We start from the raw sequence: 16406 nt of genomic DNA on the forward strand, positions 1-16406 counted from the left end.
TATCTTTTATAGCTTGTGTAGGTTGCTTAGTTAGCCGGTTGGTGAATTGAACCTTACTAGCATTGCATTGAATTTGACTGACGGGTGTAGTTGAAATATTAGGTCTTTGTTTCGATCGTCAAAATTGTTCAACGTGAAGAAGAAGGTGTGCAGAGTTCGGGTGAAACCCCTTGCTCCCAAAAAAAAAAACTGACCAATGGCGGACCTTTGGAAGGCTTTAACCTGATCTTTCGATTTATAATTAGAGAAAATCCATAGAAAGATGGAAGTCATCATCATCCCCTTTATCGATCACAGCCTCACCTTGAAAATTATGATCTAGATGCATAGTAAATATTATATATTTAAAAAAATCAAAGCGAGTAGTATGCATGGCAGGCACGTACGAGGTCAGTGATACAAATTTGAGCAAGCATAGAACGAAATAGCGAACACTATGTACCCAATTGATGATGTCATCCAAAGATTATTTCAGAATCTCCTCGTGCATATTCGATTCAATGGGCTGCCAAAAGTGAAAGGAATTTAATTTTTATCGCAAAAGGAAGAATCATAGTTGAGGTGGGCATTTCTTTTATCTCTGGGAAAACATACTTTATTCTAACATGGTTTGACTTTTTTTATAAAAAAAAACAAGAAGCAGAAGGTCTGCCCAATAACTAAGAACAAGATAGATACGCGAAATCACACAGCAGGGGGCAAGGGAAAAGGATAAAACAAAAATTACAGGCCCGAAAGCGGAGCTAATAACAAGTACTACTGAGTAGGAAGCCATAAAGAAAACATGTATCGAAAGCTCCCACTGTCATTTCTGGCTCGAAAGCCAACTTGCTTACTTGCGGTTGATCAATAATTCCCCTTCATTTTTTTTTCTGCGCCACTTGGAGGTTTGATTTCCTTGGAGATATATTTCACGAGTCATTCTATATTTGTAGGAACTGTAGTGAGCAAGTGATCTTTGTGCATTCACTTGCCGGTTGCAAATAAAGAAGTGACAGTTGTGTCTCAGGAGATGATAGTAGTAGACTAAGATCTTAGCATCATGCTAACAGCAGCGAAAATGACGCTCCAAAATGGATCGTCTCTGGGTAAAATCGGTGCATTTTCACTTATCTATACTTCTATACTATAAGAATTCAAAAGAATTGAAACAGTTTTTACCAAGATTAATATATCTATACCTCTCACAGTGCCCCCACTTGTCAGGTGTCAAACTTAGTGAACCCACAGTGGACCTATAAAAAATGAGTGATGCTAAATGATTCCACCAAAAATGAAAAGTTTTTTTGTCACCTGGCGTCTGTGTACCCGGCCGCGCATACCCACCATCGACGATCAAATTTGAGGCGGCGACAACCGCGCGCCCCTTCCTTTGATCGCGCGCGGCGCGCTGCGGATCGGAGACGCCTGAAAAACGAGACGTCGGAGGCTGCCGCGGTGCCGCTGCTCCTCCCGCCCGACTGTCCGTCCGGCGCTGCGCGAGGGCCCAGCCCCAGGTAGCTCGCCGCAGCAGAGATAGCAGCCGTGGCGAACAGTGACCGCGATTGAACCACGTTTGCGGCTGCAAGTTCAGGGAGCGATTCTTGACGAACGTCATCTCCAAGGTATATATCATATAAAATATCGTCTTAGTTTAATTTTGTCGAGCATTTTTTATCTTCTCTATTTCGTTGCACATCTTTTTCATTACCGCTCGACCACACGGCGGCAGAGGTACATCTCCATCACACGCGAGCCTGTCTTGTCGTTCTTCCATTGTTGTGATTGATCTGGCCTGGTCGACGCAGTCAGAAAGGTTGGCATCGGAGGCCGCGGCTTAGCGCCGGCGCTGCGCGAGGCCCCAGCCCCAGATAGAGTCGCGGCCACGGAGACGCAGGGAGAGCGGGGCGTCGGAGGCCGAGACGTCGCCTCGGCGTCGTGCGACGCCGCAGACAGCGGAGACGCCGTCGCGGTTATTACTGTCAACCCCTAAACCCTGATCAACGATGGATGAACAGGAACGCCGCGGTAGTAAGCGGCCAAGACTAAATGATGAAAGTTCGTCCGAATCAGGAGTCGCTACGTGAGTATACACATCTTTGGGCTGTTCTTCTTCTAAACCCTATCGTAATACTTTGTGTTCAACTATATGATACCAGTCCAATTGAACATCGCCTCCATCTTTCTGATATCACGAACACGATTGATGGGCATGCTGCATATTTCGGATATTGTACAACTTGCTGTACATCTAAATAAGAAGTATGTAAACACTGCATCCACAAGTTGATATAGATAATTTGTCTGTCCTCCAGGATTTCTAAAATCACGATTGTTGATTAGGTTTTCATTTCCATATATTGAAATCATAATTTTTTATTAGGCCCATAATCGAGACGACGTCGCCACGAAATTATATACGTTTTCACCATAGCCGAGTTTTCGTTGCTGGTGGTCCCTAAAATTTAATTTGATCATTTTTTTTGCAATATCAATCTTCGAACACGTGCGTGCCGCACGTGCATCTACTAGTGTCAGTAATGAAGTTGTCCTTCCGATCCCTACATAAATGGTCAGAATGTTGAGCTACTAAAACTAAAAGGTGCCATATATTAGAAAGTTAAGTGTTCGCAATAATCATGTTGCGCAATATTTATGGGCATACCTACATCGCCTCGCCTCCGTTTCACTCTCGTATTGCAAAAGTTAGTGGAACCTAATTGGCTGCCCGACATAATAGAATCGAGCTGTGCGCGCTTAAGTGTATTTGGTGGCTCTGTGTTGCGGTGGCGGATGACTTGGTGTGCACCATCTCATCTTATGATTTGTCATGGCGCCTTTTTTTTTCTTTCTAAAGTGTGCGTCAGCACTGGGTCCCAGCTGGTACTTTTGGTAAACTGAAAAGTTGATGTGAGGTGGAGTTTGGGTTCTGGTTCGTGGTTGTCGCAGTGCGGCCTGTCGCCACACCGATATACTCCCTCCGTCCCAATATGTAAGTATTTGGAGCATTCAAATCTAAGAAATAGTGGAGAGATAAAATTACGCGTGCCCCCAAGTTATTCTGACATATCTAGGGCTCCAGACAGCGGTGCATGCAAGGAGGACTAAAATATTGCTACATTCCAGCACCATCCAAAAGAAAAGTACAGCAGCACTATCTTTCTACTGGCGCCAAAAATGCAGGGGCCAACTTCAAACAACCAAAAAGTGGCAGCAGTACATAAAGCTGTGGACCACCAGCATTCTACCACCAACACTCCAGAATCCCACAGCCACACCACGCCCCCCATGGCCCTAGACCTCAACGTTCCACCAGAAGAAGCAGAGGAGGAAGATGATCCTTTAGGAGGTTTAGCTCATGGCCATGACCTCCTACCACGTGCTGGAGCCCACCCCTTGGGAGATGGACATGGAGCACCTTCTTTTGACCTCAACATGGCAGCATACGAATCAGGTTAGAGAATTTGTTGGACTTTGCACACAGTTTTCATGCATGCATACACTTGGTTTGCTTTGGTTATGGGTTTTACCTGAGTCTTCTCACTCTTCCATGTAGATGTGCTAGATGGGTTCAATGCACCTGCAGCAGCAACTAACTTTGATTCAAACATTGATTTGGAGGAAGAGGAGGCAGGTAGAGTACATGCAAGAAAGTTGTAGTTTCCAACTAATTCATGCCATACAGTTTTGTGTCTTACATTTCTTGTTGCTGCCACCGTTTAGATGACGACGCCGATGTGTATGCCGTTGATTTTCATGTCATCTTTGCCGAGGAGGAGCTCCAAGGGTCCACAGCCAATGGCGATCAAGGTACATGCAATGAATGGATTTTTTTAGTTTCAGCAGCTTTAGGATTTCAGTCTTCATGTAAATGTTTTACCTCTGATTTTTCATTGATTTGTCCATCTAGCTGATGTGTTCCATGCCGCCGATGAAACAACCTCCTTTGATCTGAACCATGCCTGGAAGGAAGAGGTGCTCGATGGTGCCAGTGACATGTAACATGTTGGACAAGGTTAAAACAACATTACAAAATTTAGTAGTTTCATCAATAATCACATAATGACTTTGAAATAAAAATAATCTTGCAGGCAGCCAAACTCAACATGCAAACATGGTGATTAGAAGGAAGAATTTGTCGGACAAAGAACGTCAGGAAATTTATGAAGCTTTACTTCTCCGTAGCGTGAATGACAAATTGAAAAAAAAGAACCACCACAATAATAGCCAATTTGTTTAATGTTAATAGGTGCTATGTGCAATCTATATGGAGGACAGCAAAGGAGTGCCTTGCTGCAGGTGTACCAGTCGATGTATCATGCAAAAGAAAAAAAATTATGGTCGCAAGAAGGTTACCATTGATTTGTCTAGAATTGCAACAATACCTTTGAATAAAAGGACCACTCTTAGGGCTCTAGCTCATGAACTAGGTGTGGAAAGGTCCATGCTGCACCGCTGCTTCAAACAAGGCAAGATCCATCAACACTCTAACACTCTCAAGCCATATTTGAGGGATGACAACAAGAAGGCACTACTGCAGTATTGTCTATCTATGCTAGATGCTAGTAGATTGCAGTTTATTGATATGAAAAATATTATTCACTCAGATGAGAAATGGTTCAACACCACAAAAAAGCAAGAAAGTTCTACATGCTCCCCGAGGAAGAGGATCCTTTGAGAACAATTCATAACAAGAATTCTATTCCTAAATGTATGCTATTTTGTGTTGTAACTGAGCCACAATATGATGCTGAAAGGAAATGCTACTTTGATGGCAAACTAGGCATATGGCCCTTTGTGAGACAGGTGTACTTCTAATCACCAATGCAGATGTTTTTTATTTGCATTTGACCAAGGTACTAAATTTAATTCTGTTGTCCCCTGTTTTAGGAACCAGCACAAAGAGGCAGCAAATACAGAGAAAAGGGTACTCTAATAACAAAACCAATTAATGTGACAAGGGATGTTAGTAGAAGTTACATTATCACAAAAGTTCTTTCCAGCTATTGTTGCAAAGTGGCCCCGGGAAGCTAGAGGAGAGACAATCTGGATCCAACAAGATAATGCACACACACATAGAACCAAATGATGAAGCATTTTGTCTCGCAGTACGCCAAACAGAGCTAGACATTCGCATCTTTAACCAGCCAGCTAACTCACCGGATTTGAATGTTCTAGACCTGGGTTTCTTCGCATCCCTACAATCCAAGACCTTTCTTACAAACTCCAAGAACATGGATGAGTTAATTCAGAATGTTCAAAGAGAGTTCAGTACTTATGATGAATCCAAAATTAGAAATGTCTTCTTAACTCTACAAGGGTACATGATAGAAGTCATGAAAAAAAGAGGAGGAAATGGTTATAGATCCCCCATATGAACAAGGATGCGCTAGAGGCTGCAGGAATGCTTCCCAATAGCCTTGGCGTCGATCATGATATGTACCATGCTGTTCTACAACAACTGGCCGCTGCATGATGAGGGAAGAGGGAAAGTTGTGTCTTTTGCTGTACATGATGCTGGTTCATGAAGGCCTGGAGGAGGGAACATATGTTTTTTGCTGTAGATATTAATGCGAGGGGGAGTAGGACTTTTGCTGGATATATTTTGTATATTGCAGCCTAGGCGTTTAGAAGTGGCTGCGCAACTCGTTTGCATGTATGTATACGGCTGCAGTATTTTGTAAATGACCGGTTGTAGCAGCACAATATTTCTTTGGACTTTGGAAACATAACACTAGTAGTATCTGGATGTGGCTTATGACCAAACAAAGAACATTATTCATAAGGATATGACATCATATGTGAAAAACATTCACATCATTTTCCATTGAAATACACATAAGTTACCACAGTCACAAAAGCATGTCACCATAAGTCACAAAAGCATGTCAACATAACGCCCAAAAGCATCATCCAATCGACAACCCAGTCAACACTTCTAATGTACTGGTACTACCATCATCCTTTCTACATCTAGCTTGACACAAAAGATGCCACATTACTTTGCAAGCTATGGTCATGAAGGAGAGATGTAGTCCATTACCCATTTGATGACGGGCCACAGGCAGAACCATCATCGCTGCTTGGCTGGTTGGACACCAAGTCAGTGGAGGTCCTGTTCGTAGGCACAAGGTCCAGCCAGTGGCGTCCTCCAAGATGGAACTCCATGGCCTCGTGCTCAGCGACTCGGTCCTCATCAAGAATGACCCTGATGCTGCCATCTGAGGCTAGAGACGGCAGGGCTCCAGCACGCCCTGCGAAGGCTGCCGGCCACGACACAGCCACCGCATGGCCTGCGCACGCCGCTGCCGCACCGCCCGTCAACGCCGCAGGTGCCGGTGCCGCTGTGGCCGCCGCAGCGCTTCCAGCAAACGCGGCCGTGCCTCCCGCCCTTGTCGCAGCAGCCGCGAATGCCACGGCTCCTCCCGCCCCCGTCCCAGTTGCCGCCGACGCCGCAGCATCCGCGCGTGCCGCGAACGCGGCCGCCGCGTCTCCCGCCGCCGCTTCTCCCGCCTGCAACGCATGAGGAAGTCCACCTGTGCCTCCGCACTAGATCCAGCGTCCTCCTTAGGGAGCCACGCCAACGCCGCAATAGCACGACGCATCGTCGCCTCGTGACCTCCCCTCTGTCGCGCGATAGCTCTATTTCACCGCGCCAAGGCTTGGCTCCGCAGCCGCCGCCGCTCGTGGATCTGACGCCAGTGATGCTCAGTTCGCCGGCTCCGACGCTCCTGGTCACTGTTCTCGTCCATGGGGGAGGGAGGGGTCGTCCATGGGGGAGGGAGAAGGCTGAGGATGGGGCGACGGAGGGTGGAGAGGTGGTGGCGACTGGCCGATTTAAGACTGGTGGAGCAGGGGTCGGAGAGTTATGGGAGGGAGCCGTGTGCGGCTGGGGAAGAGGATAGAGTTCGGGGAATTTTTTTTCCCTTCCTGTTTTCTCTGTGCACGACGGTGGGAGGCAGAGGAATCCAAGGAATGGTAGGTCCCATGAGTCTCCACAAATACTTATATTTTGGTAAAAAAAATTGAATGCTACAAATGCTTACATATAGAGATGGAGGGAGTACTGTATAGTATTTCCTTTCAAGATAATCATGCCGAAAAAATTATTGTGTGTCTCTCTGGTGCAGACTTCAGTGTAGACTCTTTTTTTCCTTCTAAAAAGAAAACAACAATACTCTTTTATAATCCTGACTGATCCTGCACACTTGGTAGCAACCGGCCGCCGGGACACGCGTAGTAGTAGTAGTGTGTGTCGCGTGGCGCGCGTGCATGCACCGTGAGTAGTAGTGTTTCTCTCCATGTGCGATCGGAGCTGACCCGACCCCGAAACGTGCGCGCGTGCCAACAAGTCAAGATCACGTGCGGCGCGGGGCAGTGCGCAGCGCTGGTCAGCGCAGCAACGGAGGCAGTAGGCTCACACAGCGCGGGCGAGAGGTCGCGTCGCGCGCGCGCGATGTGCGCCATGGTGATGGACGCTGCGGTGCGTGTGGCCAGGTTCCCGAGCTCACCTGCGGGCCAGGCAGGCTAACCGCCCCGGCGGCACGGCTAGAGGAGAAACGGGCGGGGAGGAAGGAAGCGAAGGAACGGGGTCCGGTTCGATCAGGTGCGCCGCGAGCGCGTGCGGTGGTGGTGCCTGGATGCACGTAGGCCAAGTTCCCGTCCGCATCCACCAACCCGTTCACCCATACGGCCACACCAACCCCCTCCCGCTCTCCGCCGCCGGATTGGCTGCCGCGCGATGCTCCGCTGCCGGAAGGTGAACCCCCCCGGGTGTGACTCTGCGCCCACTGCTGCTGCACTCTACTCCGGCTCGCCGCCCACCCGGATCGGAGCAGAACGACCCCCGTGAACCAAGCGAGTGGCCCCACGCGCGCCGCGCACGCGAGCGACCGACCCCCCTCCCCGCTCGGGGGCTCGGGCTTTGTCTTTGTCCGGCAGACGCCCCCGATCAATCGGCGCCCGCGATTCGAATCGGAAAATCGAATCGGACCAACCCAGGCAGGAGACCCCCGGGCGGCGGCACCGGCGGCGGCGGCGGCGCCCATCTCCACCACCCCGGCGCCCGGCCCCGACCCCGAGGACCGAGGTGATCCGCCCGCCCCGCCCCGCTCCTCCTCCTCCTCCTCCGCAGCCGCACGCCCCGCCGCATTGCTCGTCCCCGCTCCGGTGCTGGGTCCGCGCCGGCTTCGTCTGCACGGATCATTTCGTATCACCCACCCCCGGTTAGTTGTCGTGTAGTATCGAGCCGCGCGCGCGTGCTGCGCTGCTGCTGTTTCTGTTCGTGGCGGCGGTGGGCGGCCGGGCGCCCCTGCGATTCGCTGCGCCGTGTCGTCATTTGCAGGTACCTTCGGATACGGTGTGTTCGTGAGGTTTGGATCGTGGCCTCTACTGCCGAGCGGTGAGGCGGGATGGCACGGCAACGTTGAGCGCGACATACTCGGATTGTTTTTTTTTTTTTTGAGAAATACACACGTGAATTGTTGGGTTCTCGACTCCACAGACCACAGCTTTTCGCTTCTGTCTTAAAGCCAGGGAATATCCTCATCCCTGATGGCCTCATGCGCCCGAGGATTCTGATGGCTCACCATTAACGCTTCTGCAGGAAAGGGTTCTGTGTACCCCTGCCCTGGCAAAAGTGGCGAGCGTTCATGCCACGGTGTAATTTTCTTTGGCATCTCCTTTGATGGTTGCCACATTGTAAATTTCTAAACTTTGAACCACCTGACCTGTTCTGCTTGTTTGTTTGTTGGAATTCCTTGTTTGCTTGTTCCTCTGAAAAAAAACCAAGATGACTTGTTTTTTTTGTAGTAGGGTCAATATGCCAGTGTAGAATTCTTTCGTAAGTTGACTGTTATTTTGCTTATCGGCTTGGCTTGGCTTGTTCTTCGCTTCAATCTAGACATACGGTGCAAAATTCTGCCATGAATCTTTACTTGCATCGAGCCATTTATAGTTTTTCTCATAGTTACTGGCAAATTGAATTAAATTGAACTGATTTTTGTTGCATTTAGCAGATGGGGGACGTTGTGAAGGACTTGACAGCCGGGACCGTAGGAGGGGCTGCCAACCTGGTTGTTGGGCACCCATTCGACACCATCAAGGTGAAGCTTCAGAGCCAGCCCACCCCTGCTCCTGGCCAGCTCCCCAAGTATGCAGGCGCCATTGATGCTGTTAAGCAGACGATTGCGGCAGAAGGCCTGAGGGGATTGTACAAGGGAATGGGGGCACCTCTAGCCACTGTTGCGGCATTCAATGCTCTCTTATTCAGTGTGAGGGGGCAGATGGAGGCTCTCCTGAGGTCGGAACCTGGTGCGCCGCTGACTGTGAAGCAGCAGGTTGTTGCTGGTGGTGGTGCTGGAATTGCAGTCTCATTCTTGGCATGTCCAACAGAACTGATCAAGTGCAGGTCAGTGGAGCCAGGCCAATTTTTACATTGCTTTGTTGTTTGCTTGAATGGTGAATGTTTGGTCGGTCTGGTTTGCATGTTAACTTTTACTTCTTGTGGTAAATACAGTTGCCCTTCTATGAAACTTTCCTGCAGATGTTAGACATCATACATGTCAGATACTGAATATCCATGCACCCCAATTCATCTCACTTGCATCATACAACATCAAATTAATGATGCGGCATCCTCAATTGAATCAAGTCTATTGAGAATTTTCTACGCAGCTTAAGATTGAACAACTAAAGAGTATCCGTGTATTTGTGTGACCATGAACAAATAAACTCAGTCATATCTTTTCTCTGGCTTGTGCTATTCAGCTTACAAATGAAGTTCCTGCAAACTACACTCATGCAGAATATATGATAATATGATATTTGTCCTTCTAGTTAATGCACTTTCCTGTGGATGGTAGACATACTGCAGTCAGGAACTAAATTGCCAAGCATCCATTGTTTCTCATCTTAACTCTCCTGGACGATATCATGACTATTTGCATTAGCATAAACTTCTGCTGTGAATAATGCTCTAATTCATAAGAGACAGCTGAAAAAACTATTTATGGCTAGTGTCAAACACAAATAAAAATATTTATGTGCTAATTTTCAGTTTGCAAATAGATTTCCCGCTAGTCAGGCTCATGTAAACTGCATGGTGATTCAAATTACATTAAGATTTCAGGAGCTGTGCTGTCAACTGTTGTGCATGTTATGTCTCCTTACATATTTTCAGCACATTAGCGCTAGACATAGTCATGCAGAATTGATTGTGATCCAAATCAAATGCAGGAGCTGTTCCCTTAATGAAATGAAACACAGTTCACGTGCGTTTCTGAGGAAAAAAAATGCAGGAGCTGGAGCTGTGCTATCATTTGTGCATCTTACATTCTTTGAGTAATCTTTTCAGACAAGCAGTGTTTCTCTGTTCATCCTACTTGCATCATACCATGTAATCCCTCCGTCCCATGAAAAGTGCAATCCTGAGTTTGAAAAAATTCCCACAAAGAGTGCAATTCTAGAGATTGGATCTCAATTACCTGCCTAATTAAGTGGTTAGATTTGAATTGCATGCCAAAACTAACCATATGTGGCAAACAAATGAGGGTATGAGAGTCTTTTCACGCCACCACTAATCTGTCTGAAAAAACTTAGAATTGCACTCTTCATGGGACGGAGGGAGTAGGCATGTTAGCCATCTTCTTCAATTCTGTTCTTCTCTTCAATGTTCAATTGGAATCGATGTTGTAAAGTCTTTATAGAATGTGCATTCCTGCAGGTGTTAGAAATCATACATGTAAGACAATTTGCCATACTCGCATTGTACCATGCCTAACTGCATTAGATTAGCATCCTCCATGTAAGTCTGTTAGTATTAATTTCCTTCATGGCTTGTGATCTTTACCAAAGGTCATAAAATTGAACTGCTCGAAATTTATTTGTCTCAATACAAATCGCTTTTCTGTTTGCAATGAGTTCCTACAAGACATACTCATGTAGAACAGACCCTGGTTCAGATAACATTCAAGGGCTGTGCAGGCATCTCTTGTTCATTTTATGTTTTCTGAGATCTATTTCTAAAGAGAATGTTAAGAAATTACCACTTCTGGCCATGCCATTTTACTGCTTCTGAGATAGCCTCCCCTGTTGCAGGTTGCAAGCACAGAGTTCCTTAGCCGAGGCAGCTGCTGCCTCCGGCGTAGCTCTACCCAAAGGCCCGATCGATGTGGCAAAACATGTCGTCAGGGACGCTGGCACAAGAGGTCTCTTCAAGGGCCTTGTACCAACAATGGGCCGTGAGGTCCCTGGCAACGCGTTGATGTTTGGCGTGTATGAGGCTGCGAAGCAATACCTCGCCGGCGGCCCTGACACGTCGAACCTCAGCATTGGATCCCAGATCCTGGCTGGTGGCCTCGCTGGTGCCACCTTCTGGCTGTCAGTGTACCCGACGGATGTGGTGAAGAGCGTGATCCAGGTGGACGACTACAAGAACCCACGGTACTCGGGGTCCCTGGACGCGGTGAGGAAGATCGTGGGTGCCGACGGCGTCAAGGGCCTGTACAAGGGGTTTGGACCAGCCATGGCGCGCAGCGTCCCTGCCAATGCTGCTACCTTCGTGGCGTACGAGATAACAAGATCGGCGCTCGGTTGATTGGCTGCGACTCCAGTGCCATTGCCATTCCTTCTGCTGGCACGGCTGGTGGCTGGAGCTGCTGCATCTTCCATAGCTACTCAGGATGGAAACACAGGCACGCCTTGCAAGTGCAACCCAGAACTGTACAATTGCAAGCATTTTTAGGGAGAAAAAAAGATGGAACTTCTCGCTGCAATGGTGAGATTGTTTAATATTCAAGCTTAATAAGATGGTCGTGGATGGATTGAGTGAGTGTGTGGTTGCTGATAGAAAAATAATACTGCCCGTGATGGCTGGTCTGGAGTGGTTTGCCCATCTGACGGTGATCCGATGGCGTTGGAGTAGTGGTGCTGGTGATAGTGATCTGATGGTGGTGGACTGGTGGCCTTTGCTTTGTTGGGTTGTGGCGTCTGGTGGCGAGCGGCCCTCGTCAGCTCGTCTCCCTTTGCTCGGCCCACCATTGGCCTTGTGCCCTTGTCCCCCTCGCAGCCTGAATTTTATTCCCTCTCTATCTGCATATTGTTTTCTTTTTGTTTGTTTGGGAGCGGAATATCTCCCGTGCTTTTTGGTGCTCCAAGTTGCCGCTCTGGTTGGTTTGGGGGAGCCGCCAGCTCAGTGGTACGTGGGTGGAATCCAGTCGAGACGTTGGGTGCGGAAGAGGCTCAGCCTCCATTGCCGGCATCGGCCGCCGGCGCCGGCGGCCGCCGCGGCTCCTCTCCTTGCACAAGTAAGGATTGTTCCCCTGCCGATTACCTTGCTCGTCGTCAGACCCAGACCAATGTGTGCATTTGGTTGCGTGTGGGTATTGCTGGTGCTTTATCTCTCTCCGATTTGGATTCGTCCACCAAACACGGTTCTGTATATTTTTATCAGATGGTAGCATGAATCAGCATCAGCCCAAGCGTTTTTCTTGGTTTCGTTTATTTTTTTACCCCCTTCGTTCCAAATTATTAATTATTTGAATTGTAAATTGTGTGATACCATGTAAGTGGTGGAAACGAAGATGAGCACAACAACAACGTTTGTCATGATGATCTCTGAGTTACACGAGTACAAGCTGAAGAAGTCAGCAACTAACTCAGCTAACCTAGCTATAAACAAGGGGAGCCACGGAACGTGATGTGTACATTATTCGCTAATAGCTTTTCTAGATGCATAGTTTTTGCTATGTATCTAAATATATCATCCCTAGGTGTATAGCAAAATTGATATATCTAGAAAAATCAAAATGACTAATAATTTGAGAAGGATGGAGGATGGAGTACCTCGCAAAGCAATCTGTTCTTCACCTCTGTCCTGCTAGAATCTGATGTGCCTCCCCTGTGAAGCTGAGGCATCTAGACATCATCACTTACGTCTAGTAAGTATTTATTTAGAAAATAGAAAGTCTGTCACCTTCGTGTTTCGCCGACGAGCCGACCGGCGGCCACTGAAACTGTGGATCCGCCGCTGGGGATTGTGAACGTGACCTTTGCATTTCTTCAACTGTGTTTTGTGTTTACTCAACCTACTAAACACGTGAGGTGACAGAGAGAAAACTGACGCCCCGAGGAAAACATCTGAAAATGAGCAGGGTTAAAAAAACCGGCCAGAACCGGTCCGGTTACCGCAGTTACCGGTCTACCGGCCCGGACCGGTTCCGGTATCAGGCGGTTAGAAACCGGCCCAAATTCAAATTTTAAATTTGAATTCTAAAAATCCCAAAAAATACTTCAAGGTGCGATGAATCTAATGGTGTCAAATTTTCTAAAAAATTCGTTCATTTAGTATAGTTTGCGGGGATTTGAAGTTAAATCAAAAAATAAAAATAAAAAAATGGGCTGGCCCATTAAGGCCCACCATTCAAACCAGTCAAACCGGCCGGTAAACCAGTTGCACGGGAGCTTTTAAATTTAGATTTGAATTCAAACCGGTCAAGCCGACCGGTAAACCGGTCGGAACCGGTTGCACGGGAGCTTTTGAATTTATTTGAATTTGGACATCGGTTACCGGTCCAACCGATCAGGTAAACCGGAACAGGTGGCCGGCGGTTTGGGTTAACCGGTCGGGGAAAAAAAACCTTGAAAATGAGTACCGAGCAGAGTCTCATTCAGCAGCACCCACTGAAACTTGCAAACCGTGTCCGGCGCAGATGGGTGACGTGGCCAAGGACCTGGCGGCGCGGCGCAGCGCAGCGGGTGGCACGCTGGGCGCCGAGGGCCCCCGGGCGTACAAGGGCACGGGCGCGCCGCTCGCCGCCGTCGCCGCCTTCAACGCCGTCCACTTCACCGTCAGGGGTCAGATGGAGGCCGTGCTGCGCTCCGGGCCAGGCGTGCCGCTCACCATTGACGCTTTCTGAAGGAAAGGGTTCTGCACCCCTGTCCTGGCAAAAGTGGCGAGCGTTCATGCCACGGTGCCCTTTCCTTTGCCATCTCCATTGATGGATGCTACATTGTAAATTTCTAAACTCTGAACCAACCAGCTGACCTGTTCTGTGCTGTTTGTTTGTTTGTTCCTTTGAAAAGCCAAGCTGACTTGTTTTTCTGTAATAGGGTCAATATGCCAGTGTAGAATTCTTTGCATGCTACTATGATGGTTGTTATTTTGCTTATCGGCTTGGCTTGGCTTGTTCTTACTTAGTTACCATCCAGACAGCCGGTGCTTGATGCAGAATTCTGCCATGAATCATCTTTACTGGCAAATTGAATTACATGGAGCTGATTTTTGTTGCATTTAGCAGATGGGGGACGTTGTGAAGGACCTGACAGCCGGGACCGTAGGAGGGGCGGCCAACCTGTTTGTTGGGCACCCATTCGACACCATCAAGGTGAAGCTGCAGAGCCAGCCCACCCCTGCTCCTGGCCAGCTCCCCAAGTATGCAGGCGCCATCGATGCTGTCAAGCAGACGATCGCGGCTGAAGGGCCGAGGGGCCTGTACAAGGGAATGGGGGCACCTCTAGCCACTGTAGCGGCATTCAACGCTCTCCTGTTCACCGTCAGGGGCCAGATGGAGGCCGTGCTCCGCTCCGAGCCAGGCGCGCCGCTCACCGTCGGCCAGCAGGTCGTCGCCGGCGCCGGCGCGGGGGTCGCCGTCTCGTTCCTGGCGTGCCCCACCGAGCTCATCAAGTGCAGGTCAGTAGAGCCAGGCCAGGCCAATTTTTACATCCCTTTGTTGTTCTCGCTTGAATGGTGAATGTTCGATCGGTCTGGTTTCGCATGTCTTAACTTTGACTCCTTGTGGTTAACATAGTTGCCCTTCTATGAAACTTTCCTGCAGATCTTTGGGCATCATACATGTCAGATACCGAATATCCATGTGTCCCAGTTCATCTCACTTGCATCATACAAATGAAGTTCCTGAAAACTAGAGTCATACAGAATAACATGATAGTATGATATCTGTCCTTCTAGTTAATGCACTTTCCTGTGGATGTTAGACTTCCTGCAGTCAGGAACTAAACTGCCAAGCATCCAGTGTTCTCAGCTTAACTCACTGGCACCATATCATCTCTTACATTAGCATAAACATCTTCTGGGAATAATGCTCTAATTCACAAGAGATTAAGAGGAGCCTAAAAAACTATTTATGTCTACTGTCAACACAAATTAAAAATTATTTGTGTGCTTATTTTCAGTTTGCAAGTAGATCTCCCGCTAGTCAGGCTCATGTACAATGCATGGTGATTCAAAATTACATTCAGATTTCAGGAGCTGTGCTGTCTCCTGCTGTGATTGACTGTTCTCCTCAAATCTTTTCAGCACATTAATGCTAGACATAGTCATACAGAATTGACTGTGATCCAGTTCAAATGCAGGTGCTGTTCTGTTAATGAAATGAAACACAATTCTCCAAATCAAATGCTAGATAGCTTCCATTTTGCAGGTTGCAAGCCCAGAGCTCCTTAGCCGAGGCAGCAGCCGCCTCCGGCGTGGCTGTACCCAAAGGCCCGATCGATGTGGCGAAGCACGTCGTCCGGGACGCCGGCGCGAGAGGCCTCTTCAAGGGCCTGGTGCCGACGCTGGGGCGCGAGGTCCCCGGCAACGCGGTGATGTTCGGCGTGTACGAGGCCGCGAAGCAGTACCTCGCCGGCGGCCCCGACACGTCGGGCCTCGGCCGGGGGTCCCAGGTCCTGGCCGGCGGCCTCGCCGGCGCCGCCCTGTGGCTGTCGGTGTACCCGACGGACGTGGTGAAGAGCGTGATCCAGGTGGACGACTACCGGAACCCGCGGTACGCGGGGTCCCTGGACGCGCTGAGGAAGATCGTGGCGGCCGACGGCGTCAAGGGCCTGTACAAGGGGTTCGGGCCGGCCATGGCGCGCAGCGTCCCTGCCAATGCCGCGACGTTCGTGGCGTACGAGATAACAAGATCGGCGCTCGGTTGATTGGCTGCGACTTGCCATTGGAGTGGTGGCCTTTGCTTTGTTGGGTTGTGATGTCTGGTGGCGACGTCTCCTTTTGCACAGCCCACCATTGGCCCTGTGCCCTTTCATGAATCAGCTCAAGTGTTCTTCGTTTAATTTGTTTCGTATACCTCGCAAGTCGCAAAGCAATCTGTTGCACCTCTGGCATGCCAGATTTATCCCCTGCGAGGCTGAGGCACTGCTCGCTGCGAAAAAGGTTCGCCGGGTGGTGGGGTGTGCTGTTCAGTTACAATGCCTGAACATCTACATTTCCCCTCGTGTCCTCTCATCAGAACGAAGTTGTTCTGCCTACTTTCATAGATGTTCCCAGTCAACATTATTACATTAACAAGAAGCCGCATAATCTGTTATTTTAATACAATGGTGTTAAAAAAAGTCACCTTGTTTGTTAGTTTGTTTGTTGTGGGAACATAAAAAGAAGGAAAAAGTCCAAATTACTACCTCCAAGT

At 48.6% G+C, this 16406-nt stretch overlaps 2 protein-coding genes and 1 long non-coding RNA gene across 11 annotated transcripts; all 3 read left to right on the plus strand.

The window, feature by feature from the left end:
* Positions 1-3123: 3123 nt before the first annotated feature.
* LOC120648724 lies at positions 3124-4784 on the plus strand. The gene is made up of 4 exons (XR_005665059.1): positions 3124-3433; positions 3536-3789; positions 3890-3994; positions 4071-4784. It is a non-coding gene; the product is annotated as an uncharacterized LOC120648724 (long non-coding RNA).
* Positions 4785-7767: 2983 nt separating this feature from the next.
* LOC120651579 (mitochondrial carnitine/acylcarnitine carrier-like protein) lies at positions 7768-11856 on the plus strand. 6 transcript variants are annotated; one of them, XM_039929116.1, is made up of 3 exons: positions 7768-8068; positions 8997-9388; positions 11077-11856. In XM_039929116.1, exons 2-3 carry the CDS (start codon positions 8997-8999, stop codon positions 11573-11575), a joined length of 891 nt encoding a protein of 296 aa, XP_039785050.1. In that variant the 5' UTR covers positions 7768-8068; the 3' UTR covers positions 11576-11856. The 6 variants fall into 6 exon arrangements, with proteins under 6 accessions (XP_039785050.1, XP_039785053.1, XP_039785055.1 ...); XM_039929119.1 differs by having other exon boundaries at positions 7797-8068; positions 8994-9388; XM_039929121.1 differs by having other exon boundaries at positions 7797-8061.
* LOC120651577 (mitochondrial carnitine/acylcarnitine carrier-like protein) lies at positions 11750-16115 on the plus strand. Of its 4 annotated transcripts, none has more exons than XM_039929110.1 (3): positions 11750-12284; positions 14274-14668; positions 15420-16115. In XM_039929110.1, exons 1-3 carry the CDS (start codon positions 11787-11789, stop codon positions 15916-15918), a joined length of 1392 nt encoding a protein of 463 aa, XP_039785044.1. In that variant the 5' UTR covers positions 11750-11786; the 3' UTR covers positions 15919-16115. The 4 variants fall into 4 exon arrangements, with proteins under 4 accessions (XP_039785044.1, XP_039785045.1, XP_039785047.1 ...); XM_039929111.1 differs by having other exon boundaries at positions 14277-14668; XM_039929113.1 differs by lacking the exon at positions 11750-12284 and adding an exon at positions 13732-13990.
* Positions 16116-16406: the final 291 nt, after the last annotated feature.

Source organism: Panicum virgatum, chromosome 9K, assembly GCF_016808335.1.
Source record: "Panicum virgatum strain AP13 chromosome 9K, P.virgatum_v5, whole genome shotgun sequence".
Lineage (NCBI taxonomy): Eukaryota > Viridiplantae > Streptophyta > Magnoliopsida > Poales > Poaceae > Panicum > Panicum virgatum.

What these genes read in the sequence shown, in the direction of transcription:
- LOC120651579 (XM_039929116.1), top strand. Translation starts at nt 8,997, where the DNA reads ATGGGGGACGTTGTGAAGGACTTGACAGCCGGGACCGTAGGAGGGGCT. An exon ending in ACAGAACTGATCAAGTGCAG is followed by an intron (nt 9,389 to 11,076) that starts GTCAGTGGAGCC and finishes CCCCTGTTGCAG; the next exon opens with GTTGCAAGCACAGAGTTCCT.
- LOC120651577 (XM_039929110.1), top strand. Translation starts at nt 11,787, where the DNA reads ATGGTCGTGGATGGATTGAGTGAGTGTGTGGTTGCTGATAGAAAAATA. An exon ending in CGGCTCCTCTCCTTGCACAA is followed by an intron (nt 12,285 to 14,273) that starts GTAAGGATTGTT and finishes TGTTGCATTTAG; the next exon opens with CAGATGGGGGACGTTGTGAA. An exon ending in ACCGAGCTCATCAAGTGCAG is followed by an intron (nt 14,669 to 15,419) that starts GTCAGTAGAGCC and finishes TCCATTTTGCAG; the next exon opens with GTTGCAAGCCCAGAGCTCCT.